The sequence below is a fragment of the Humulus lupulus genome, chromosome 7 (assembly GCF_963169125.1).
Source record: "Humulus lupulus chromosome 7, drHumLupu1.1, whole genome shotgun sequence".
Taxonomy (NCBI): domain Eukaryota; kingdom Viridiplantae; phylum Streptophyta; class Magnoliopsida; order Rosales; family Cannabaceae; genus Humulus; species Humulus lupulus.
The window spans coordinates 143,769,750-143,789,617 of NC_084799.1; the positions used below are offsets into that span (position 1 = coordinate 143,769,750).

Below are 19,868 nucleotides of genomic sequence, written 5' to 3' on the forward strand. Positions count from 1 at the left end.
TTTTCATCTTCCATATCCTGAATGGGTATTTCCTAAAATTCACCATAAATTTCCCAAGTTTACCCAGAAATTACCCAGTTTTATGAATATCACAGTTCTAGAGATATTTTAAGACCTACTCAGTAAACCTAAGTCGAAGCCTATGTGCCAAAAACATTTGGAGAACAACCTAATATTGACTACGGTGAAGTGCAGATGAGCATGATATAAAAAAACAACATAGAAACCAGTAAAGGAAACATTTCTTCAAAACCAAAAGACTTACAGTGTGTTCTTAAATAAAAGAAGTAGACTTTGCAGGGGAGAGTTCCTGGAAGACTCTTGAGTAACTGAGTAACTTGGTATCTGAGGGTTTTTCCAATAGAAGGTTTTTGGATTTTTCTGAGAAGGAAGAATGGTTTGGAAATGCAGAAGAGAGAAGATGTAGGAAGATTTCGAATGAAAGGAGTTGAATCTTGGAAATTGCCAACCTTATTTATATGTAAAAGGCATAAAATGACGTGGACCATCTGATCAAACTAGTGCAAGATCTGAGGATAGTGTTTCGAAAGACGAGACGGCAGCAAAAAGTTGGCCAGGCCATTAATGCAATCCTCAAAACCCAAATAGACACCAATTGCGGCGCTCCACGTGTCTAGTACTTAAGTAATGTGCAAACCTGGATAATCGTGACAGAAGCTTAAAAGTGCCCACCATGTAAGTAAGAAAATGACGTCATAGAACACGAGCAGGGACTTGGGGGGGGCAAATGTACGTCCTAGAATTCAGCACGAGTCTTTTAGAAAGCTTAGATACAGCTGGCTAGCCAAGAACTGTAATAGATGATCCACACGTTCATATTTCCTTTCAAAGACAACACGATTCCCCAGGTAAATGGCATGAGCTAATGAATACAAAGCAATAGGCACGAGTTGGAAATACTTATGAAGCATAGCATCCGAGACACGAGCTGACGCTACACTCAGCTCGGGGTATTCTAAAGATCTGTCATTTCCCTGGATCTTTATAAACCTGGATACGTTATATAGACGTGCGTGGACAGGCATTACATGTTCACAAATCCCTGAAATCCCAGACACATAATATAATCGTGCATGATCAGACATCACATGTCTGGTTATCCCTGATGACCCATGATCAATTTTACCTAATGATTAGACCATACCTTTATATAAATTGTAATATCCGCTATTAGTGTGAGACAGGTCACACGAGGGATTTGGGTTCACGTGATGACCCCAATGCCTATCCTGGGAATTTCTCTATAAATACTAAGACCTTGGATAGGGAGAGGAGTAGTGGTTTTTCTCTGTAATGCAAAAGTTCTGTCAAAATTTAGAGAGAGATAAACAGTAATAATACAGACTCATGGACTAGGGAGATTTTAACCTCCGAACCACATACAAAGGGGACGAGTGTTCTTGATATTTCGTTTCTAGGGTTTTCAAATACCATTTTCTTATTACGGTTTACCATTAAGCATTAATCCACCCCAGCTATTTTCATAATTCACTGTTGGCAAAAAACTGCATCAATAGACGCAGACTCTATGAACGTGTATGTATTTCCTAGTTATGTGATATGGGTGTTTCAATAATTGAGAAAGATTGATATGTGAACATAAGTGCATTTTTAGGCAATTTAGAATATAATTGATTTTGTAGTTGTACTTACTTTGTCTATGTAATTAAGAACAACAAATTGTATGATTATGCTAGCATGTTTTGATTTTATATCTATGGGTACTTTGTCGATGAATGAGTTTCACCTCTCTGCGATGCTATGCAGTTGGTATGACTAGGGTGAACTTTGTAAATTGCTTTGTTGTAAGTTAATCTTAACTTTGTTGGCTACAACTTGAAACATGCTAGTGTATTATTTGTTCTAGTTCTTTATAGTATATTGATTAAGGGTTGAATTAGTAATGGCTAGGGGGTACTAGTAAGTGTACAGAATGTTCCAATGAAATCTAGTGATTACTAGGTAATACTGGCACTCGTGCTGATGACCAAGGTAGGGGGAAGCACTATTGATGTGCTATGGACTGATGGTCGAGGTAGGGGGAAGCATGACTGATTGACCATGGACTAAAGATCGGGGTAAGAGGAAGCACAATCGAATGTCTGTTGATTCGCAATCGGGGTACTCAAGTGGGAACTCGGTTGGCATGTGAATTTGTTATGGATATGTGATTGGCTACCAAGTTGATTTAATTGTTGTATTATTATGAAATCTAGTGTGTGTACTGGGACCGCACCATTGTAAACCCAGTGATTACTAGGTAATACTGGTATTCGAGTTGGTGACTTGGGTAGGGGAAGCACGGTCGATTGGCTATGAACTGATGGTCGGGGTATGGGAAGCACGACCAATTGACTATGGACTGATGATCGAGGTAGGGGAAGCACAATCGAAAGTCTGTTGATTCGTCACTGAGGTACTCAGGGGGGACTCCAGTTGGTGTGTGAATTTATTATGGATATGTGAATCTGGCTAGCTACTGGGATAATTTAATTGTTGGGTTATTGTGAAATATAGTATGTGCACTCAGACCGCACTGTTGTAAATCCAATGATTACTATGTAATACTGGCACTCGAGCTGGAGACTGGGGTAGGGGAAGCACGGTTGGCCAATGAAATGATTGAAACAAGTAGAAAGTACCTTGTGATTTTAGTAGTTGTGATCTAAGAGGTGCCTGAATACCTCTTTATATTTTGTAGATCTTCAGTGATTTTTGTAGCCATGGTAGAATGGTGTTATGCATTTATATCTTATATCTTCTTGGGATCTTCTGCGTGCAGGTTGATAATATTATTTGCTATTATCTCCGTGAGTTGAACGACCGCTATATGATTAGAATTGTTGTAAGTCATGAACGATTTGAATTAAATAGTCAAATTATGTTCAATAGAGGTGATCAGTCAAATGGTTTGATTAGTAAAACTATATGATTGAACAATATGCATATTTTTAACGTAAAAATGTATTTGCAAGCGACACGCATATGTGGGCACGTTGTTTCTTTAAATCCCAAAGTTTGATTGAACAATTTAAGACATTATATTTACTTTATAAAATAAGTCATTTAGCATGTTCCTAATTTCTCATTAATAATAATTCCATTTATTATTTTAACTAGCATAGAAAATACAAAATTTGTAGCCATTTAGAAATATTTAATAAATTTCTTGTTTCCTTTATAAAATAGCCATTCTAAATCAATAAAAAAATTACATGTTGAAATGTGAAAAATAATATAATTTAAAGTGTGGGAAAAATGAAATTTCACTTATATTATTTAAGACTTGAATTATTTAGTTGTAAGACTCATTAATTTTAAACAAAATAATTATTTTAGCTTATTAACTCAAAGTTTCAACATCTATTCATTTTGTTTTAAAAATCATAAGTGAATTAAACCATAAAAATGTGAAAAATTCATATTTATATTTTTAAAATATCACATTTATATATACATAGCTTAGGATATAATTTATTTGATGCACTAACATTATTTATCTCATTTAAAAGACATTTCCTATTTTTAATCAAAAATTCCAGCAACTATTAATTCATTTAAAATCACAAACATGGATAAAAAACTATATTTTCTTCATAAAATATACACAAAATCTGCATGTATTAATTTGATAAAAACACCATTTAAATGTGAAATAAAATGTTTTTTTTATTTACTTAAAAATCAAATATCACTTGAGGCATCACATGTGTATTTCAAAACATTGTTTCACCATTATACTCACAAATTATATAAAAAAAACAAGCATAATTTCACCAAATCATGTTTAAACAATGCTCATAAAATGCTTTTATCCATCTAACAATTTACCCTAACATTTTGTAACACCTTGGGTAACCAGGACCATTACACTGTGTGTTTAAAATAGTGCAAGACCCGCTAATTAGGTCGTTTGAACTAAAAGATGTTTCTATAGTCATCTAACAAGTTAGGGTTAAAAGATTTCGATTATAAAATGGTTGATTTTCATTAAAATAAACATTTAATACATGGGATCCAAAAAATAAGAATTACAAGGTGGAAACGACTCTCAAAAGTTAAAACAACAGTAGCCAGTCTAAATGGAAAAACACAGTTTAGAGCTCTAGTTCCTCTAATTCCCTCAGTCGTGGCGGTCGAGCAACTGTCAATGTACACTTCGCCCCAGAGCTCTCACACTCATGGTTGGTCCAACATTCCTTTGCCTTTACCTGCACCACGTAGACAACAACAATAGCATATAATAAACTTCAATCCAACCAGTTCAATTAATCAACAGAATACAAGTATTAACTCAATCTGTAATACAAATATTAAGGTGTCGGCACCCTTAGGTTGAGCCCTCTAGTTATTTAGGTGATCCCGGCTCGCTTAGGCCAAGGTCTCTAGTTCTTTAGCTAATCCCAACTCGCATAGGCCGAGTTGCGTTCAATACGCTTATCATCAGCCCTGACACCCTTAGGCTGTACTTTCAAATCACACACAACAAATATATAATTCACAGAAAACATATGTTCAATGACAGGGAATCTCAGTCCCATACACAACCACATGGGTACAGTTTTCTTACCTCAAATCCCGAGCAATTGATAAAGAATGTTCTCGAGCACGATCCTTAGTCCTGAGCCTTAATGGTAAACCATGTCACAAGCATCAATGGATAATTATCAAATTCTAATCTAATTAAATGTTTTGGAAACAAATACTAACCTCTGGGACCTCGAGTTCTACTAAACCGGGTAGTAGAATTCATCTCGAGCGCTTAGGTTTAAATACCCGATCTTTACAACCAACCTAGGCTATGGCTGCCAATGCAGGCCGCAACCTGGCCCTAAGGGTCGCGGCGCATCTCAAGTCAGAGGCGCAACCTCTTACTTATGGGGGGAGGCGGGCCGCGACTTTCCCCCTAGGGTCATGACATACCCTCAAGACAGCCAACCCTCCCAAGGTCTTCTAGGCACGCAGGCCACGGTGCCCATGAACTAGGTTGCGGCGGGCCCCCGCGAACCCAGAAATCCCTGGTTTTTTTCTTCAGCATTTTTCCCAACTACAACCTCAAAATCCAACCCAATTATACACCAAAACTCATACCAAGTCTAGAACTCTTATTATCATTTCAAAAATAGCACATATAGCCTATATATTAATTTAATCCTCCCTAAAATCCAAAATTTAGAAACCAATCCATGCACCCTTGAACAAAACCAACCCAACAAAATTTAGTAATTAGAAGTTAGAATCTTACCCCACTTGATGGCCTAATCTCCTGAGAAATTCTTTGACTGATTATAGCTTTAATCCCCTAGGTTCTCCATACTCAAATCCAAGCTTAATTCCCTGGCTTTTTCCTTCAAAATTCCCTTAACTTCAAGACACAAGGGAGGAAGAGAGAGAGTACATGAGTGAGAGGGAGAGAATGTGCTGAGAGGTTCTAATATGTTCTACCTGATCACCTCCTAACATTATCTCTTTAATTAAAATGACCAACATTCCCCTTTGTACAACCTAACCTCCTAATTGCCCTTAAGGGCAAAATGGTCATTAACCCCAATTTCCGCTAATTCCTCGAATCATCCTACAAATTCCCAATTAACCCCGTCATGTCCAACTAATTACCAAATACTTACCCATTACCTGATATGTCTCAAATATATGTTAAGTTTCCCAAAATACCCCTAGGCTCACCTTGAGTCGGGTATTATACCCCGTTGTGACTATTCCACTAATCTGCTCACTAGGATCACCTCATGCTGTATACTGCAAATATATCCACATAATAATGTAGTCTCAACAATTTAACACATATAATCACACTTATGCCTTTAACGGGCCAAAATTATAGATATGCCCTTATAAACAATAATGGGCCCACATGCATATTTAATACTTATAAACATGCATATAAATATAGTCATATCATCATATATATCATGTCTGCCACATAGTCACGCATTTAATCAATTAATCACACATATATCCGATTATGCCCTCTCGACATGCTAATCAAGGCACTAAACCCTATTAGTATTTTTGGGGCATTACTACTATCCCCTCCTACTGAGAATTTCTTCCTCAAAATTTACCTAAATAACTCGGGATACTGATCCCGCATAGCTAACTCTAGCTCCCAGGTCGCTTTCTCAGCCTTGATATTCCTCCATAATAATTTGAGTAGGGAATCGTCTTGTTCCTCAAAACTTTATCATTCCTATCTAGGATCTACACTGGTCGCTCCTCATATGATAAATCTGTCTGTAACTCTAGATCCTCATACCCTATTACATGAGTCGTAGCTGAGACGTATTTCTGAAGGATAGAGATGTTGAATACTTCGTGAACTTCTGATAATGATGGTGGCAGAGCCAATCTATAGGCTACCTATTCGATCCTCTCTAGGATCTCGAAGGGTCCTACGAATCTAGGGCTCAAGTTGCCCTTATTCCAAAACCTCCTTATTCCTCGTAATGGTGAAACTCGCAGAAACACGTGGTCCCCTACCTAGAACTCCATGTCCCTACGCTTAGGATCTACGTATATTTTTTGTCTGCTCTGCGAAGCGAGCATTCAAGCTTAAATCTTCTCAATAGTTTTATTAGTCTTCTAAACCAGCTCTGGTCCCAAATACTTCCTCTCCCCCATCTCATCCCAATGAATGGGCGATCTGCATCTCCTCCCATATAACATCTCATATGGAGCTACTCCAATCGTTGATTGATAGCTATTGTTATACGAAAACTCAATCAACGGGAGATACTTACTCCAAGACCCCTCAAAGTCTAGTACACACGCCCTAAGAATTTCCTCCAATATTTGAATTGTCCTCTCAGACTATCCGTCTGTCTGAGGATGAAAGGTTGTATTGAACTTCACCGGAGTTCCCATAGACCTCTGCAAACCAACCCAAAAATTGGAGGTGAAAATGGGATCCTAGTCCGATACTATAGATATAGGAACCCCATGGAGACGTACAATCTCCCTCACATACAACTCCATGTACTAATCTATAGTATATGTTGTCCTCACTTGCAGAAAGTGAGCTGACTTGGTGTATCTGTCTACTATCACCCACATTGAGTCATATTGCCCCACCATCTTGGGTAAACCTCCCATGAAATCCATAGTAATGTCTTCCCACTTCCACTTGAGAATGCCCAAAGGCTGTAACCATCTCGTTGGTCGCTGATGTTCAGCCTTTACCTGCTAACAGGTGAAACACTTAGCCACGTATTCAACCACGTCCTTCTTCATCCCAGGCCACCAATATAAAGTTCGTAGATCCTCGTACATCTTTATGGTGCATGGATGGAGTGAGTATGGTGTAGTATGGGATTCATCAAGTATCTCTCGTCTAATCCCCATATCCATCAGAACACAGATCTGATCCTTATACCGTAGTAAACCTGTCTCTAAAACAGAATAATCCTTAGCCACTCCAGCTAGGACATTCCCTCTAACCTCCTGCAACTGCGCATTATCCAACTAACCCTCTCCTATCCTCTCTAGGAGGGTAGACTGTAAGGTAATAGTAGCTAACCGGCCCACAACCAGGTCTATCCTTGCTCTGGACATCTCCTCTACCAATTCCTTTGATATCTGTATCGAACTAAATAATTTTCCTAGGCCCCTCCAGCTCAATGCATCTGCCACTACATTGGCTTTTCTTGGGTGGTAAAGGATGTCACAATCATTGTCCTTTACCAGTTCCAGCCAAAGTCTCTATCTTATGTTTGAGTCCTTCTGGGTAAAGAATTACTTCAAACTCTTATGGTCGTTGTATATCTTGCTCTTCTCCACATACAAATAATGTCACCATACTTTTAGTGCAAACACCACCGTTGCTAGTTCCAGATCATGGGTAGGGTACAGCTGTTCATAATCCTTCAACTGCCGCGAAGCATAGGCAATAACCTTCTCATTATGCATCAACATGCATCCCAATTCCAGTCTCGATGTGTCACAGTACACTACAAACTTCCCTCCATCCGAAGGGAGGCTCAACATAGGAGCAGTAATCAATCGTTGCTTTAACTCCTGGAAGTTACCCTCACATTTACCTGACCAGGTGAACTTCTAATTCTTCCGTGTCAACTCATTCAATGGTGTGACAATCTTTGAGAACCCTCCACACCATTTGTAATATCCTGCTAGTCCAAGGAAGCTCCTAACCTCCAAGGTGTTCCTTGGCCTCGACCACTGAAAACAATTATCAATATCAGTCTAATTAATTTTTATTCTAATTTGATTTTGATTTCTCTTGTTTCTAATCTGTTTAGTTGCTTAATTTGTCTATCTCAGGTGAATTTTGGTATATGTGTGGCAGAAGAGGAGCAGACAGTCTTGTTCCTTTGAATCCTGAGATTGAAAAATCTTGCAAGCAAATCAGAAAGAACAAGAGGGAGGCCCAGAAATCTGTGAAGATGGCACAGAATGATGGGGATGGCATGAATGTTCTAATTCCTGGTGTTGTACAAGGGGGTCAAGGTCAGAACAATGCTGAGAGGAGCCTGAGAGATTATGTACTGCCCACTCTGACGGGAGTACAAAATAGTATACGCCCACCAGCTGTAGAGGCTAACAACTTTGAAATCAAGCCAGCTATTCTACAAATGGTGCAATCCTCTGTGCAATTTAATGGGTTGCCTTCTGAAGATCCTCACACCCCTTTGTCTAATTTTTTGGAGTTGTGTGGAACCTTCAGATATAATGGGGTGAGTGAGGATGCAATTAAGCTGAGGCTTTTCCCATTTTCTCTGAGGGACAGAGCCAAAAGTTGGCTGAACTCACTGCAACCAAATTCTATTGTCACCTGGCAAGATCTAGCTCAGAAATTTTTGTCTAAATTCTTTCCCCCATCCAAAGCTGCTAAATTGAGGGGAGAGATCAACAATTTTTGCCAGAATGATGGAGAGTCTTTGTATGAAGCTTGGGAACGATTCAAGGAACTCTTGAGAAGATGTCCTCATCATGGCATTGAACAGTGGATGCTAGTACAGAATTTTTACAATGGTTTATGTCCTACAACCAGAACCATTATTGATGCTGCAGCGGGTGGCACTTTTATGAGCAAGAGTGCAATTGGTGCTTATGAGCTGCTAGAGGACATGGCCACAAACAATCATCAATGGTTTGAGGAAAGATCATCAGGAGTCAGAAAGGTAGCGGGTGTGCATGAGCTGGATGTAATCACTGCTCTAACAACACAAGTAGCCTCTTTGACCAAGCAGTTACAACAGAGCATGTATCTGCTAATGCGGTTCAGATGGCAGTGAGGTGTGAAATGTGTGGTGGTTCTCATTCTGTCGATCAGTGGCCTATTAGTATGAATAATAACACTCCTATGGATCATGCTCAAGTTCAAGCGGTGGGAAACTTTCAAAGGCCACTCAATAATCCATTCTCCAATACTTACAATCCTGGATGGCGAAATCATCCCAATTTCTCTTGGAAGAATAATCAAGGCCAACAACCTCAGTTTCAGGGCCAATTTCAAAATAACATGCCTCAGCCACCCATGTATCAAGCTTCATCATCACAACAGCCTAGGCCGCAACAATCAATGAATCAAGCTCAACCTGAAAGGCCTAATGAACTGCAAGCAGCCTTGTTGACCCTCACTAATACTCAGACTCAATTTATGACTGAGACCAGATCCTCTATTCGAAACCTTGAGACACAAGTTGGGCAGTTGGCCAGTATGCTCAATAATAGATCGCAGGGAAGTTTGCTCAGTAATACTGAAGTCAACCCCAAGGAACAAGTTCAGGCAATTACTCTGAGGAGTGGGAAGCAAACTGAGCAGCCTAGGCCTCCACAGGCAGTGGTTTAGAATAAAGAGATGGGTGAACAGTCTGATTCAGAAAAGGTTACTGAAGACCACCAACAGTCAGAAAAGAGTCCGCCAGTTGTTATTGAGCAACCAATTCGAGTTCCATACCCTCAGAGGCTTAGAAAGACTACACTTGATAAGAAGTTTTCTAAGTTTCTAGAGGTGTTTAAAAAGCTGCACATAAACATTCCTTTTGCTGAGGCCTTGGAGCAGATGCCCAGCTATGTTAAATTCATGAAGGAGATTCTGTCAAAGAAAAGGAGGATGGAGGACTATGAGACTGTAGCACTCACTGAAGAGTGCAGTGCGATATTACAGAGAAAGCTACCCCAAAAGCTGAGAGATCCGGGGAGCTTCACCATACCGTGCACCATTGGAAAATTTGAATGCAAACATGCTTTATGTGACCTGGGGGCGAGTATCAATCTGATGCCCTTATCGGTGTTTAGAAGAATTGGTTTGGGGGAGGCAAAACCAACAACTGTCACTTTACAGCTCGCAGACTGATCATTGACACATCCACGAGGTATTATTGAGGATGTTCTTTTGAAGGTGGATAAGTTCATATTTCCAGCTGACTTTATCGTTCTGGACATGGAGGAGGACACAGATGTCCCAATTATTCTCGGTAGGCCATTTCTAGCCATAAGCCAAGTTCTTATTGATGTTCACAAAGGAGAGCTTAAGCTTAGAGTTCAAGGAGATGAGGTGGTCTTTAATGTGTTCAAGTCTATGAAGTATCTGGTGGCTAGTGACAGTTGCTTTAGTGTGGATGTGATAGAAAAGGCAGTCTCCAAGAGAAGGATGAGCAGTGATGCCTTAGAGGCAGTATTATTGGGTGATGAGGTCGATGATGATGATGATGATGTTGAGATCAAAGATTGTGTAAACTGGATCAACTCTTTCTTGCCATATTGGAAGAAGTTTCAAGAATTAGCAAATACGACTGATAAACCGCTAACATCCATTCAGCAGCCACCGCAGTTGGAATTAAAGGTCCTCCCAGATCACTTGCGATATGCTTATTTGGGAGAGAATGAAAATTTACCAGTCATTGTGTCAACTGACCTGTCAAAGACAGAATTGGAGAAACTGTTGAGGGTTCTAAGGGAGAAAATTGGCCATTGGGTGGACCTTGGCAGATATTAGAGGAATAAGCCCATCGACAGTGATGCATAAAATCTTATTGGAGGAGAATAGCAAGCCATCCATAGAGGCCCAGCGAAGACTAAATCCAGTAATGAAGGAAGTAGTACTGGAGCAAATTCTTAAATGGTTGGATGTTGGGGTGATCTACCTAATTTCTGATAGTGCATGGGTGAGCCCTGTGCAAGTGGTACCTAAAAAAGGTGGTATGACAGTGGTGAAAAATGAGAACAATGAACTCATTCCAACAAGAACTGTAACGGGGTGGCGGATTTGTATAGACTACCGCAAGCTCAACAAGGCAACAAGGAAGGATCATTTTCCTTTGCCTTTCCTTGATCAGATGCTTGACAGATTGGCAGGACATAGCTACTACTGTTTCTTGGATGGGTATTCTGGGTATCATCAGATCGCTATTGCACCAGAGGATCAAGAGAAAAAAATCTTTACATGTCCTTATGGCACATTTTCTTTCAGGAGAATGCCATTTGGACTATGCAATGCCCCTGCAACATTTCAATGGTGCATGATGGCCATATTTTCAGACATGGTAGACCGGTGTATTGAGATATTCATGGATGATTTCTCTGTTTTTGGCTCATCATTCGACCTTTTTTTGGGTAACTTGGAGAACGTGCTGCGTCGTTGTGAGAAGGCAAATCTGGTGCTGAATTGGGAGAAATGCCATTTTATGGTGAAAGAGGGGATTGTTCTTGGCCATAAAATTTCAAGTGAGGGAATTGAGGTAGATAGAGCAAAAATTTCTACCATTGAAAAGCTACCTCCACCAGTTTCAGTCAAAGGTGTTAGAAGTTTTCTTGGTCATGCTGGGTTCTATCAAAAATTCATAAAAGATTTCTCTAAAGTGTCCAAGCCTCTCTCAAATCTACTTATGAACGGAGTTGTCTTTGATTTTAATGCTGAATGTTTGACGGCTTTCAAATTCTTGAAAGAAAAGCTTATTTCTGCTCCAATTGTGATAGCTCTGAATTGGGAATTGCCTTTTGAGTTGATGTGTGATGCCAGTGACTATGCAGTGGGGGTAGTTTTGGGACAACGAATTGACAAGGTATTCAGGTCTATTTATTATGCTAGTCGGACTCTAAATGATGCTCAGCTGAATTATGCTACTACAATAAAAAAGTTGCTAGCTATTGTGTTTGCTTGTGATAAATTTAGACCGTATCTGATTGGTAACAAAGTGATTGTCTACACTGATCACTCTGCCATTAAATACTTGATGTCAAAGAAAGATGCCAAGCCCCGCCTGATTAGATGGATTCTTTTGCTTCAAGAATTTGACATGGAGATTCGTGACAAGAAGGGCAGCGAGAATGTAGTAGCTGATCATCTCTCTAGACTTGAGGTGGAGGAGACTGAAAATAAGAAAGCAGTGCAAATCAATGATCACTTTCCTGATGAGCAGTTGTTTGGGGTAAGTGAGACTTTAGCTGTCCCTTGGTTTGCTAACATAGTGAACTTCTTGGTTGCCAAGATTGTGCCTCCTGAAATGGCAAAGCAGCAATTAAAGAAATTATTTTCTGAGGTGAAACACTACTATTGGGAGGACCCTATTCTCTATAAGCACTGTGTTTATCAGGTTATCAGAAGGTGTGTTCCTGAAGAAGAGATGCAGTCCATTCTTAATCACTGTCATACTCAACAATGTGGAGGGCACTTTGGAGCATCAAGAACGGCGGCCAAGGTATTACAAAGTGGTTTCTATTGGCCTTCATTATTCGATGATGCCAATGTTTTTGTCAAGGATTGTGACAAATGTCAGCGAACTGGTAATATCTCGAGAAGAAATGAAATGCCTTTACAGGGGATTCTTGAAGTGGAACGGTTTGATGTATGGGGCATCGATTTCATGGGGCCTTTTCCACCATCTTACAACAATGAATATATTCTATTGGCAGTGGATTATGTATCCAAATGGGTGGAGGCTGCAGCAACTAGAGCCAATGACGGTAAAAATGTGCTTAACTTTCTGCATAAACATATTTTTACTAGATTTGGCACTCCTCGAGCTCTGATTAGTGATGAAGGAAAACACTTTATGAATAAACAACTTGATGCATTGCTGGCTCGTTATGGAGTATATCATCAAAAAGCTTTGCCTTACCATCCTCAATCAAATGGGCAAGCTGAAGTTTCAAACAGAGAAATCAAAAGCATCCTTGGGAAGACCGTTGGCAGTTCGAGGAAAAATTGGTCGAAAAAGTTAGATGATGCGATTTGGGCTTACAGAACTACATTCAAAACACCAATAGGCATGTCTCCTTATAGGTAGGTGTTTGGTAAAGCGTGTCATCTACCAGTTGAATTGGAGCATAGGGCATTCTGGGCTATGAAAAAGTTGAATTTTGATTGGAGTGCCGTTAGTGAACGAAGACTGTTGCAACTGAATGAACTTGACAAGTTCAGAAATGAGGCTTATGAGAACGCCAAGATTTATAAAGAGAGAACAAAGGCTTAGCATGACAAGAACTTAATCAGGAAAGAGTTCCAACCAGGGCAGCAGGTACTTCTTTTTAATTCAAGACTGCGACTGTTTCCTGGCAAATTGAAGTCAAGATGGTCAGGGCCATTCACTGTTGTTCAGGTTTTTTCATATGGTTCTGTAGAAGTTCGGGGCAACTTAGGTGATTCCTTTAAAGTCAATGGTCAGAGATTGAAGCCCTACTTGGGTGGTAGTTTTGATCAAGCAAAGTCTATCCTCCTTCTGAAGCCTCTCTGAAGAGGGGTTCAGCGTCCGGCTAAATGACGTTAACGACAGCGCTTGTAGGCGGCACCCTATGTTTTACTTGTTATTTATTTTACTTTTGTATTTGTAAACAATGGATATTTGGTTTATTTTTGGTCTTTTAGAATCGTGAAAAACGTGAAAAATAAAAAAAATGTCAAAAAAAAAAAAAAAATGGAGAATCCTTAAGGGTCGCGGCATAGCCATATAATGTCGCGGCATTGGGGGTTCCAGAGGCCCACGAATTTTGAAGTCCAGGGGCGAGTCGCGACATGGATGAGGAGGGTCGCGGCATTGAAACCCAGTTTTTCCCAGAAATAAGAGGCGGGCCGCGACATAGATACCATGATGCCGCGACATTCTAGGCTGGAAATTTGATGCGGGCCGCGGCATGGTCAAAGTAATGCCGCGGCCCGTGTCCAAAATATGGGGTAAAAAGCCCTAAATTAGCCATCATTCTCATTCACTTTCACTTTCACAATTTGCCAACCTACTCAAACCTCCTTTTCTCTCTCAATTCTTGAGACTGCCATCAGCCAAAGAGACAAAAAGAAGAAGTCTTGTGCCATTCAAGTAAGTGTCTCATATCTATTCTAGTGCTTTTTATTGGAGAATAGATTACATTGTGGTATTTTGGACTGTGCTATGCTTTTCTTGTGAGACATTGAAGGGGTTTGTCAATTGTTTTTTCTGGGATTAGTGGTTGGGCTGTTGATTTTGTTACTCAGAAAGTTTTGAGGGAGTGAAACCAAGGGGAAGTTGTACTCAAGTTCTTGAAAACCAATTTGGGGGTTTAGTTTGTTCTTGTATTGAAAAACACAATGGGTCCTAAGAGAAATCCTCCGAGAGGTACCTCCTCAAAGAAAGCCTCCTCATCCCGCACTCAGGAAGCACCACCACCACCTCCCCCGGCTGATTATGACACGCAATTATTTGTCAATAAGGAAGCAGCTGACTTGTTTAAAAAGATTCATAAGAAATCTGTGGTAAGGGAGAGGGGATTTGAGCTTCATGAGGCAACCGTGGTACAAAACCCTGCCTATGATATCATCAGAGCTGAAATATTGCGACGTAATTGGGGTTTCTTTTGCGACTCTACCTATGTGGGACCAGCCAACTACTCTCAGATGTATGAATTTTTTGCCAACTTCCCATATCTTGATGCAGAACAGAACAATTTTGTCAGGGGTAAATTGGTGCCTACGACATCTTATTCATTTAACCAATTACTGGACCTCCCTTCATTGTCTGCACAAGAGGACGAACATTGGCAGTTGGCCCATTTAGATGAGCCAGACTATGATGTTGTGGCTGCAGTTCTGAGTGTGGAAGGTGCACGGTTCAACTATCATAATGGAAAGCCCAAAGACATGAACAGGTGGCAGCTCAATCCAATTACGAAGGCATGGGTTTATTTTGTGAGTTCACGTTTATTGCCGACCTCTCATCTTTCTACTATTGATAGAGAGCGCAGCTTGTTGGTTTATGCTATCATGACCAAAATGAAAGTTGATGTGGGCTGGATAATTCGCTATAGCATTTGCAACATCAGCTGATTCAATACTACAGCTGGTGTTGCTCATGGAACCTTCCTCTCGACCATATGCAACACTTATGAGGTACCAGTCTACCCAAGTGATCTAGTCCGGAGGCCAATGGGGGCAATCAATCAGACTATGTTTACGACATTCCCTTCGGCCTCTCTTATGCCACCTGCCTCTAGCCAGCATAACAAGCGTAGCCGGGCTGATGAACCAGTGGACATTGATCCAGCTGAGGAGGAGGAAGCAGATGAATCAGGTCCCAGTAACCCACCTTCGAATTTGGCAATTGGTGGACCTATTGATGCGCACACGCAGCGCACACATGATCGATTGGATTACCTTATTCAGCAAAATCAATACTTAATCCAATCGCATCATGCGCAAAATCAGCATTTTAATGACTTCATGGTGCAACAAAATGAGTATGGGCGGGTTCACATTGAGGAGTTGAATGCCTAAGTAACGAGGTGGACTATGAGCTCTGCTGATGATAATTACTTCACTCCTCCGCCACAGTACTCTCCATACCAATGGCCGCCTCCACCACCTCCTCCGTCATACTAATGTGGCGTTAGGTACGTTCTCTTCCCTTGTTCTTTTCTTTATCACATTGGGGACAATGTGCATCTTAAGTTTGGGGGGGGGGGGGGGGGGGGAGCTTATTTTGCTTTATTTTTGTCTTGTGCTTTGTTTAGTTTAGCTTTTAGTCGGTTGTGTTATTTTCTGTGTTGTTTAGTGTAACTGTTAAGCCATCATTCTTGTCTGTTGTTGCTTTGTCCTTGCTCGTGAAAAGGAAATTGAATTCAACTGTGTGCTTGGTTCAATTGTTTTAGAGTTTAATTTAAAGGTTTTGTGGGAAATTTTTAATATGTTTTGAAAATGCAACATTTTGGATTTTATTATATATGTTTGACTAGGGTTGGTGGTATGACAATTTGAATCTGATAGAACTTGCATTATTTGGCCTTTGAGGCGAAATCATTGATGACATGTGTTTTGAAAAGTGATTTAGGCAATTTTATTGGATCGTTTGAGCCTTTCCAGCTAACCCATAAGAATTTATCCTTAGTTACCCTTTTTGAGCCTTAAACTTGGTTTTTGTTCTTGATTATACTATTTGAGCCTAAATTTCCTAACTTCATTATTTTTTTTTCTTTCTTTTTCCTTTGTTATCATAAGCGTATAATTTGTGGGAAAGAAGAATGGAAAATAGTGAGGTATTGGTATGATTTGAGTGTAGTATGATTGTGCAAAAAGAAGAGAGAGAGAAGTTTTTGGAGATTATAAAAAAAAAAAAAAAAAAACAAATCACTTTGTCACACTCCTTGATTTTATTTATATAGAAAATATTAAGTTTGGGGGAGTGTGATTTGAAAAAAAAATGATATAAAAAGAAAAGAAGAAAATGATGAAAGTGTTGTAATCTCTCTCTCTCTAATTGTATAAAAGGGTGATTTTTGGTGTGGTGAAGAGAAATTTGGCTGGTTTCAAGGTTTTTATGCTTATGGTAACGAGTGAGCCTAAATGAAAATTTCATCTACCCTTGCCTAAGCCTAACGCTATAACCTGTGAAAGTCCTTTTGATTTCAAAGCACGTGTTATTGACATTAGTGGAGAAGGTCAAGTAATGCAAGCATATTGAAAAATTGGTTTGTGGAATTGTCTGGAATGAGTTGAGCACATATGATAGAGTTCAAGTGTTGTAGTCATTTTCGTGATATATTATTGATTTCCCTAATTGAACTTTACAAATTGAACTTTAAGGCAATTGAGCTGAAATTCTGGTTATTATTATTGCAATTGAGATTTCATGAGTCTCGGCAAAGCAGTGTGGATGGTAATGATGGTTTAGCTTGTTCGTTCTGTGTTTGTTTCTTTTTGTTAGTTTAACTTGGTCTTTACTCGAGGGCGAGTAAAGGTTAAGTTTGGGGGAGTTTGTTGAGTCTAGTTTTTGTCATGTTTAGGTGATGTTTTTAGCAGTCTTTTATTTTGTTTTTCTTTCATTTAGTGCGGGTTTATGCTTTGTTTGTCTTTCTTTGTGAATATCAGGAAGAATTGAGCACTTGGAAGAAAATGTCAAAGAAAGGGAGAAATAACCAAGTTTTTCATCATATTTCGAGAAAGAATGCTTCTCAACATAATTTGGAAGTGTTGGTCATTTTTGGGATGAAAACTTGAAGAATTGAGAAATCCCTTAAGAGCCACGGCATGAGCAAAGTAGAGCCGCGACTAGGTGGGAAACAGAACCACTGTTTTGAAGGAGATCCTCGGGCCGCGGCATCGCTACAGAGGGCCGCGGCATTGATGGGCATTTCGCCCAGAATTCTTCGGCGCGGGCCGCGGCATGGCTACATAGGGCCGCGGCATGGAAAGAGATTTTCGCCCAGAAATTTTGACACGGACCGCGGCATGGTGCACATAGAGCTGCGGCCTGCCTCTTTAAAAATCGAGTCCTAGGTTTTCATATGGCGAAAAAGAGAAGAGAAAATGCATACGGACGAGGAGAGAAGTTCTGGTTTTGAAGGCTCAGGCTTTGAGTATTTTTACATGTTTTTCTTCTTCTTCCTGATGTTATCTTTAATTTTTGTTGTGATTAGCATTATGATTATGAACTAATTTTCTGTTTAGGATGTTTAATTGAATCACTTGAAACCCTGTTATGAACTAATGCAATTTCAATTTTCTTCTTCTTCTATTCCATATAACCTGTTGTTATAGATTGATTATTGATTGGCCATCTATAGTCATATATATATATGTTTTTAAGTCAAAATCTGAGAAGTGAGATTTAAATCTGTTGTGGTTATATTGGACATAATTCTAATTTAGAACGAGAGTATCTGAATTAATTGTGTAACTGTTTATTAAGTTGTCGAGATTAATGCTACCTTTATGGTTCAATTTACCATAGAAATATAGGAAATTGTCACTTAGGTTGAGTTTATAATTCATAGTATGATTATAGGCTGTTGTTTCAACTTGTTAATTGAATTAGGTAAAAAGAAGAAGAACTCATACTTTGCATTAGGGAATAATAGGGAGGATTGTTGATGAGATTAAATATCCTATTTGTTTATTCAGTGATTAAATTAAAAGTTTTACTATTAGTTGTTATTCCATTTAATTTTCAATTATTGTTTCTGCACCTTATAACAAAAATCAAGAATTTTAATTCATCAAATAGAACAAGAAATTAATCGACTGGTAATTGATAAATCATTCCTTGAGGACGATACTTGGTTTTGCCATTTTATTACAAATTGCGACTGTGTGCACTTGCATAGAAAAATTATCGCAACAAGGTGCTGGGGGGACACACCCTTCAAGCCTTGCGCAATCCATATTGGAGCGGCTGGGCAGAACGCCCTGGACTCCATGGGCACTGACGGCCTGGCAGTGTCCTCGGGCACCTAGGCCTTTACCCTTACCAGTTGGCCTTGAGGCCTGACTGTCTTTAGGGTTCCGACGAGCCTTCTTTTGCTTGGGAGTAGGGTTATCATCGATCTTACCCTTTCCACGATCCTGTGGCATAGTTGGGGTCCCAAATCCAGCTGGGTGAACGGGGGGGGGGGGGGGGGGGGGGCACACTAACTGGCGGATCTTGTGCCACATCAGCCAGGTGCTCTGGAGGCACACCAGCAGGGTCAACAAGTGGCACTCCAACTGGGTGCATACCACACACCAGATGGCTAGCTAGATGGTACTTCTTCATGGGGGGTCCACTCACAGCCCTTGGGTCGCCAACGTAGCTCTCATGGCGTTAACCATCTCTTGTAGGGCAGCGATATTACCCTCCTGGGTATCGAGTTTCTGCTGCTGAGTGGCCACCTGGTCGCGGAGTACGACCACTTTTGGCGTCTCCTCGACGTCCATGTGCTGAGGGTATTCCTCCTCATAATACTCTTCGTCCATTCTGTCGTATTTTTCATTTTCGTCGTAGTCTTCCACCATCTAAGGGAGGTCCTGCGGTGGTGGAAAGTTGGTTTCTCCTCCCCCAACTCCAGCGGGAGGAGCTGCATCGTCTGGTGCATTTCTCCGAGTGGTCACCATGACTATGTTCTTCAAGATTTCTTCAAGCTCTCAATGAAAGCACCAAAATGTTGACTGCCTTTTTCGCTATCAACTTAATCTGAGAGTATAAATAAAATAATATAAAAGAACATAAGGGTTTTATGTGGTTTAGACTATAAAAGATCCCTAGTCCACGAGTCTTTGATATTTAGTGAGCTTGAAGCTTATTTTAGCAAGCTTCAATGGAGGTTCTCAAGCAACGTATATACTACACTAAGTTACAGAGTTTCTCCCTCTAGAAATCCGAACCCTTTACAAGGAGATACCCCAGCCCTATTTATAAAGGTTGGGATCATTAATGTTAATCATCTATCATTGATACAAATTCCCCATCATGGGGTATTAATGCTGAATTAATACAAAAAGGGATGCACTAAATAGAGACTACGACCCAGGCGGATTACACAGGGCCCATTGCAGAAAGTCGTGTACAATATTTTTGGGGAGCATATCTCTGACTGTCAAGATGTGACGCACGTTTTCCTGTGTCAAGCGGTGTTGTGGGAAATGCCGA

At 40.1% G+C, this 19,868-nt stretch overlaps 1 protein-coding gene and 1 non-coding gene across 2 annotated transcripts in view; one reads left to right on the forward strand and one right to left on the reverse strand.

Annotated features, from left to right (window-relative positions):
- LOC133792253 (uncharacterized) overlaps window positions 1-14,485 on the forward strand; it is a 69,273-nt gene extending 54,788 nt beyond the window's left edge. Inside the window, exon 7 of the mRNA XM_062230161.1 lies at window positions 14,410-14,485. Within this exon, the coding sequence (XP_062086145.1) occupies window positions 14,410-14,485 (76 nt within the window). The remainder of the gene's footprint in view (window positions 1-14,409) is intronic.
- LOC133792975 (small nucleolar RNA R71) lies at window positions 8,886-8,992 on the reverse strand. The gene has a single exon (XR_009874438.1). It is a non-coding gene; the product is annotated as a small nucleolar RNA R71 (small nucleolar RNA).
- Window positions 14,486-19,868: the final 5,383 nt, after the last annotated feature.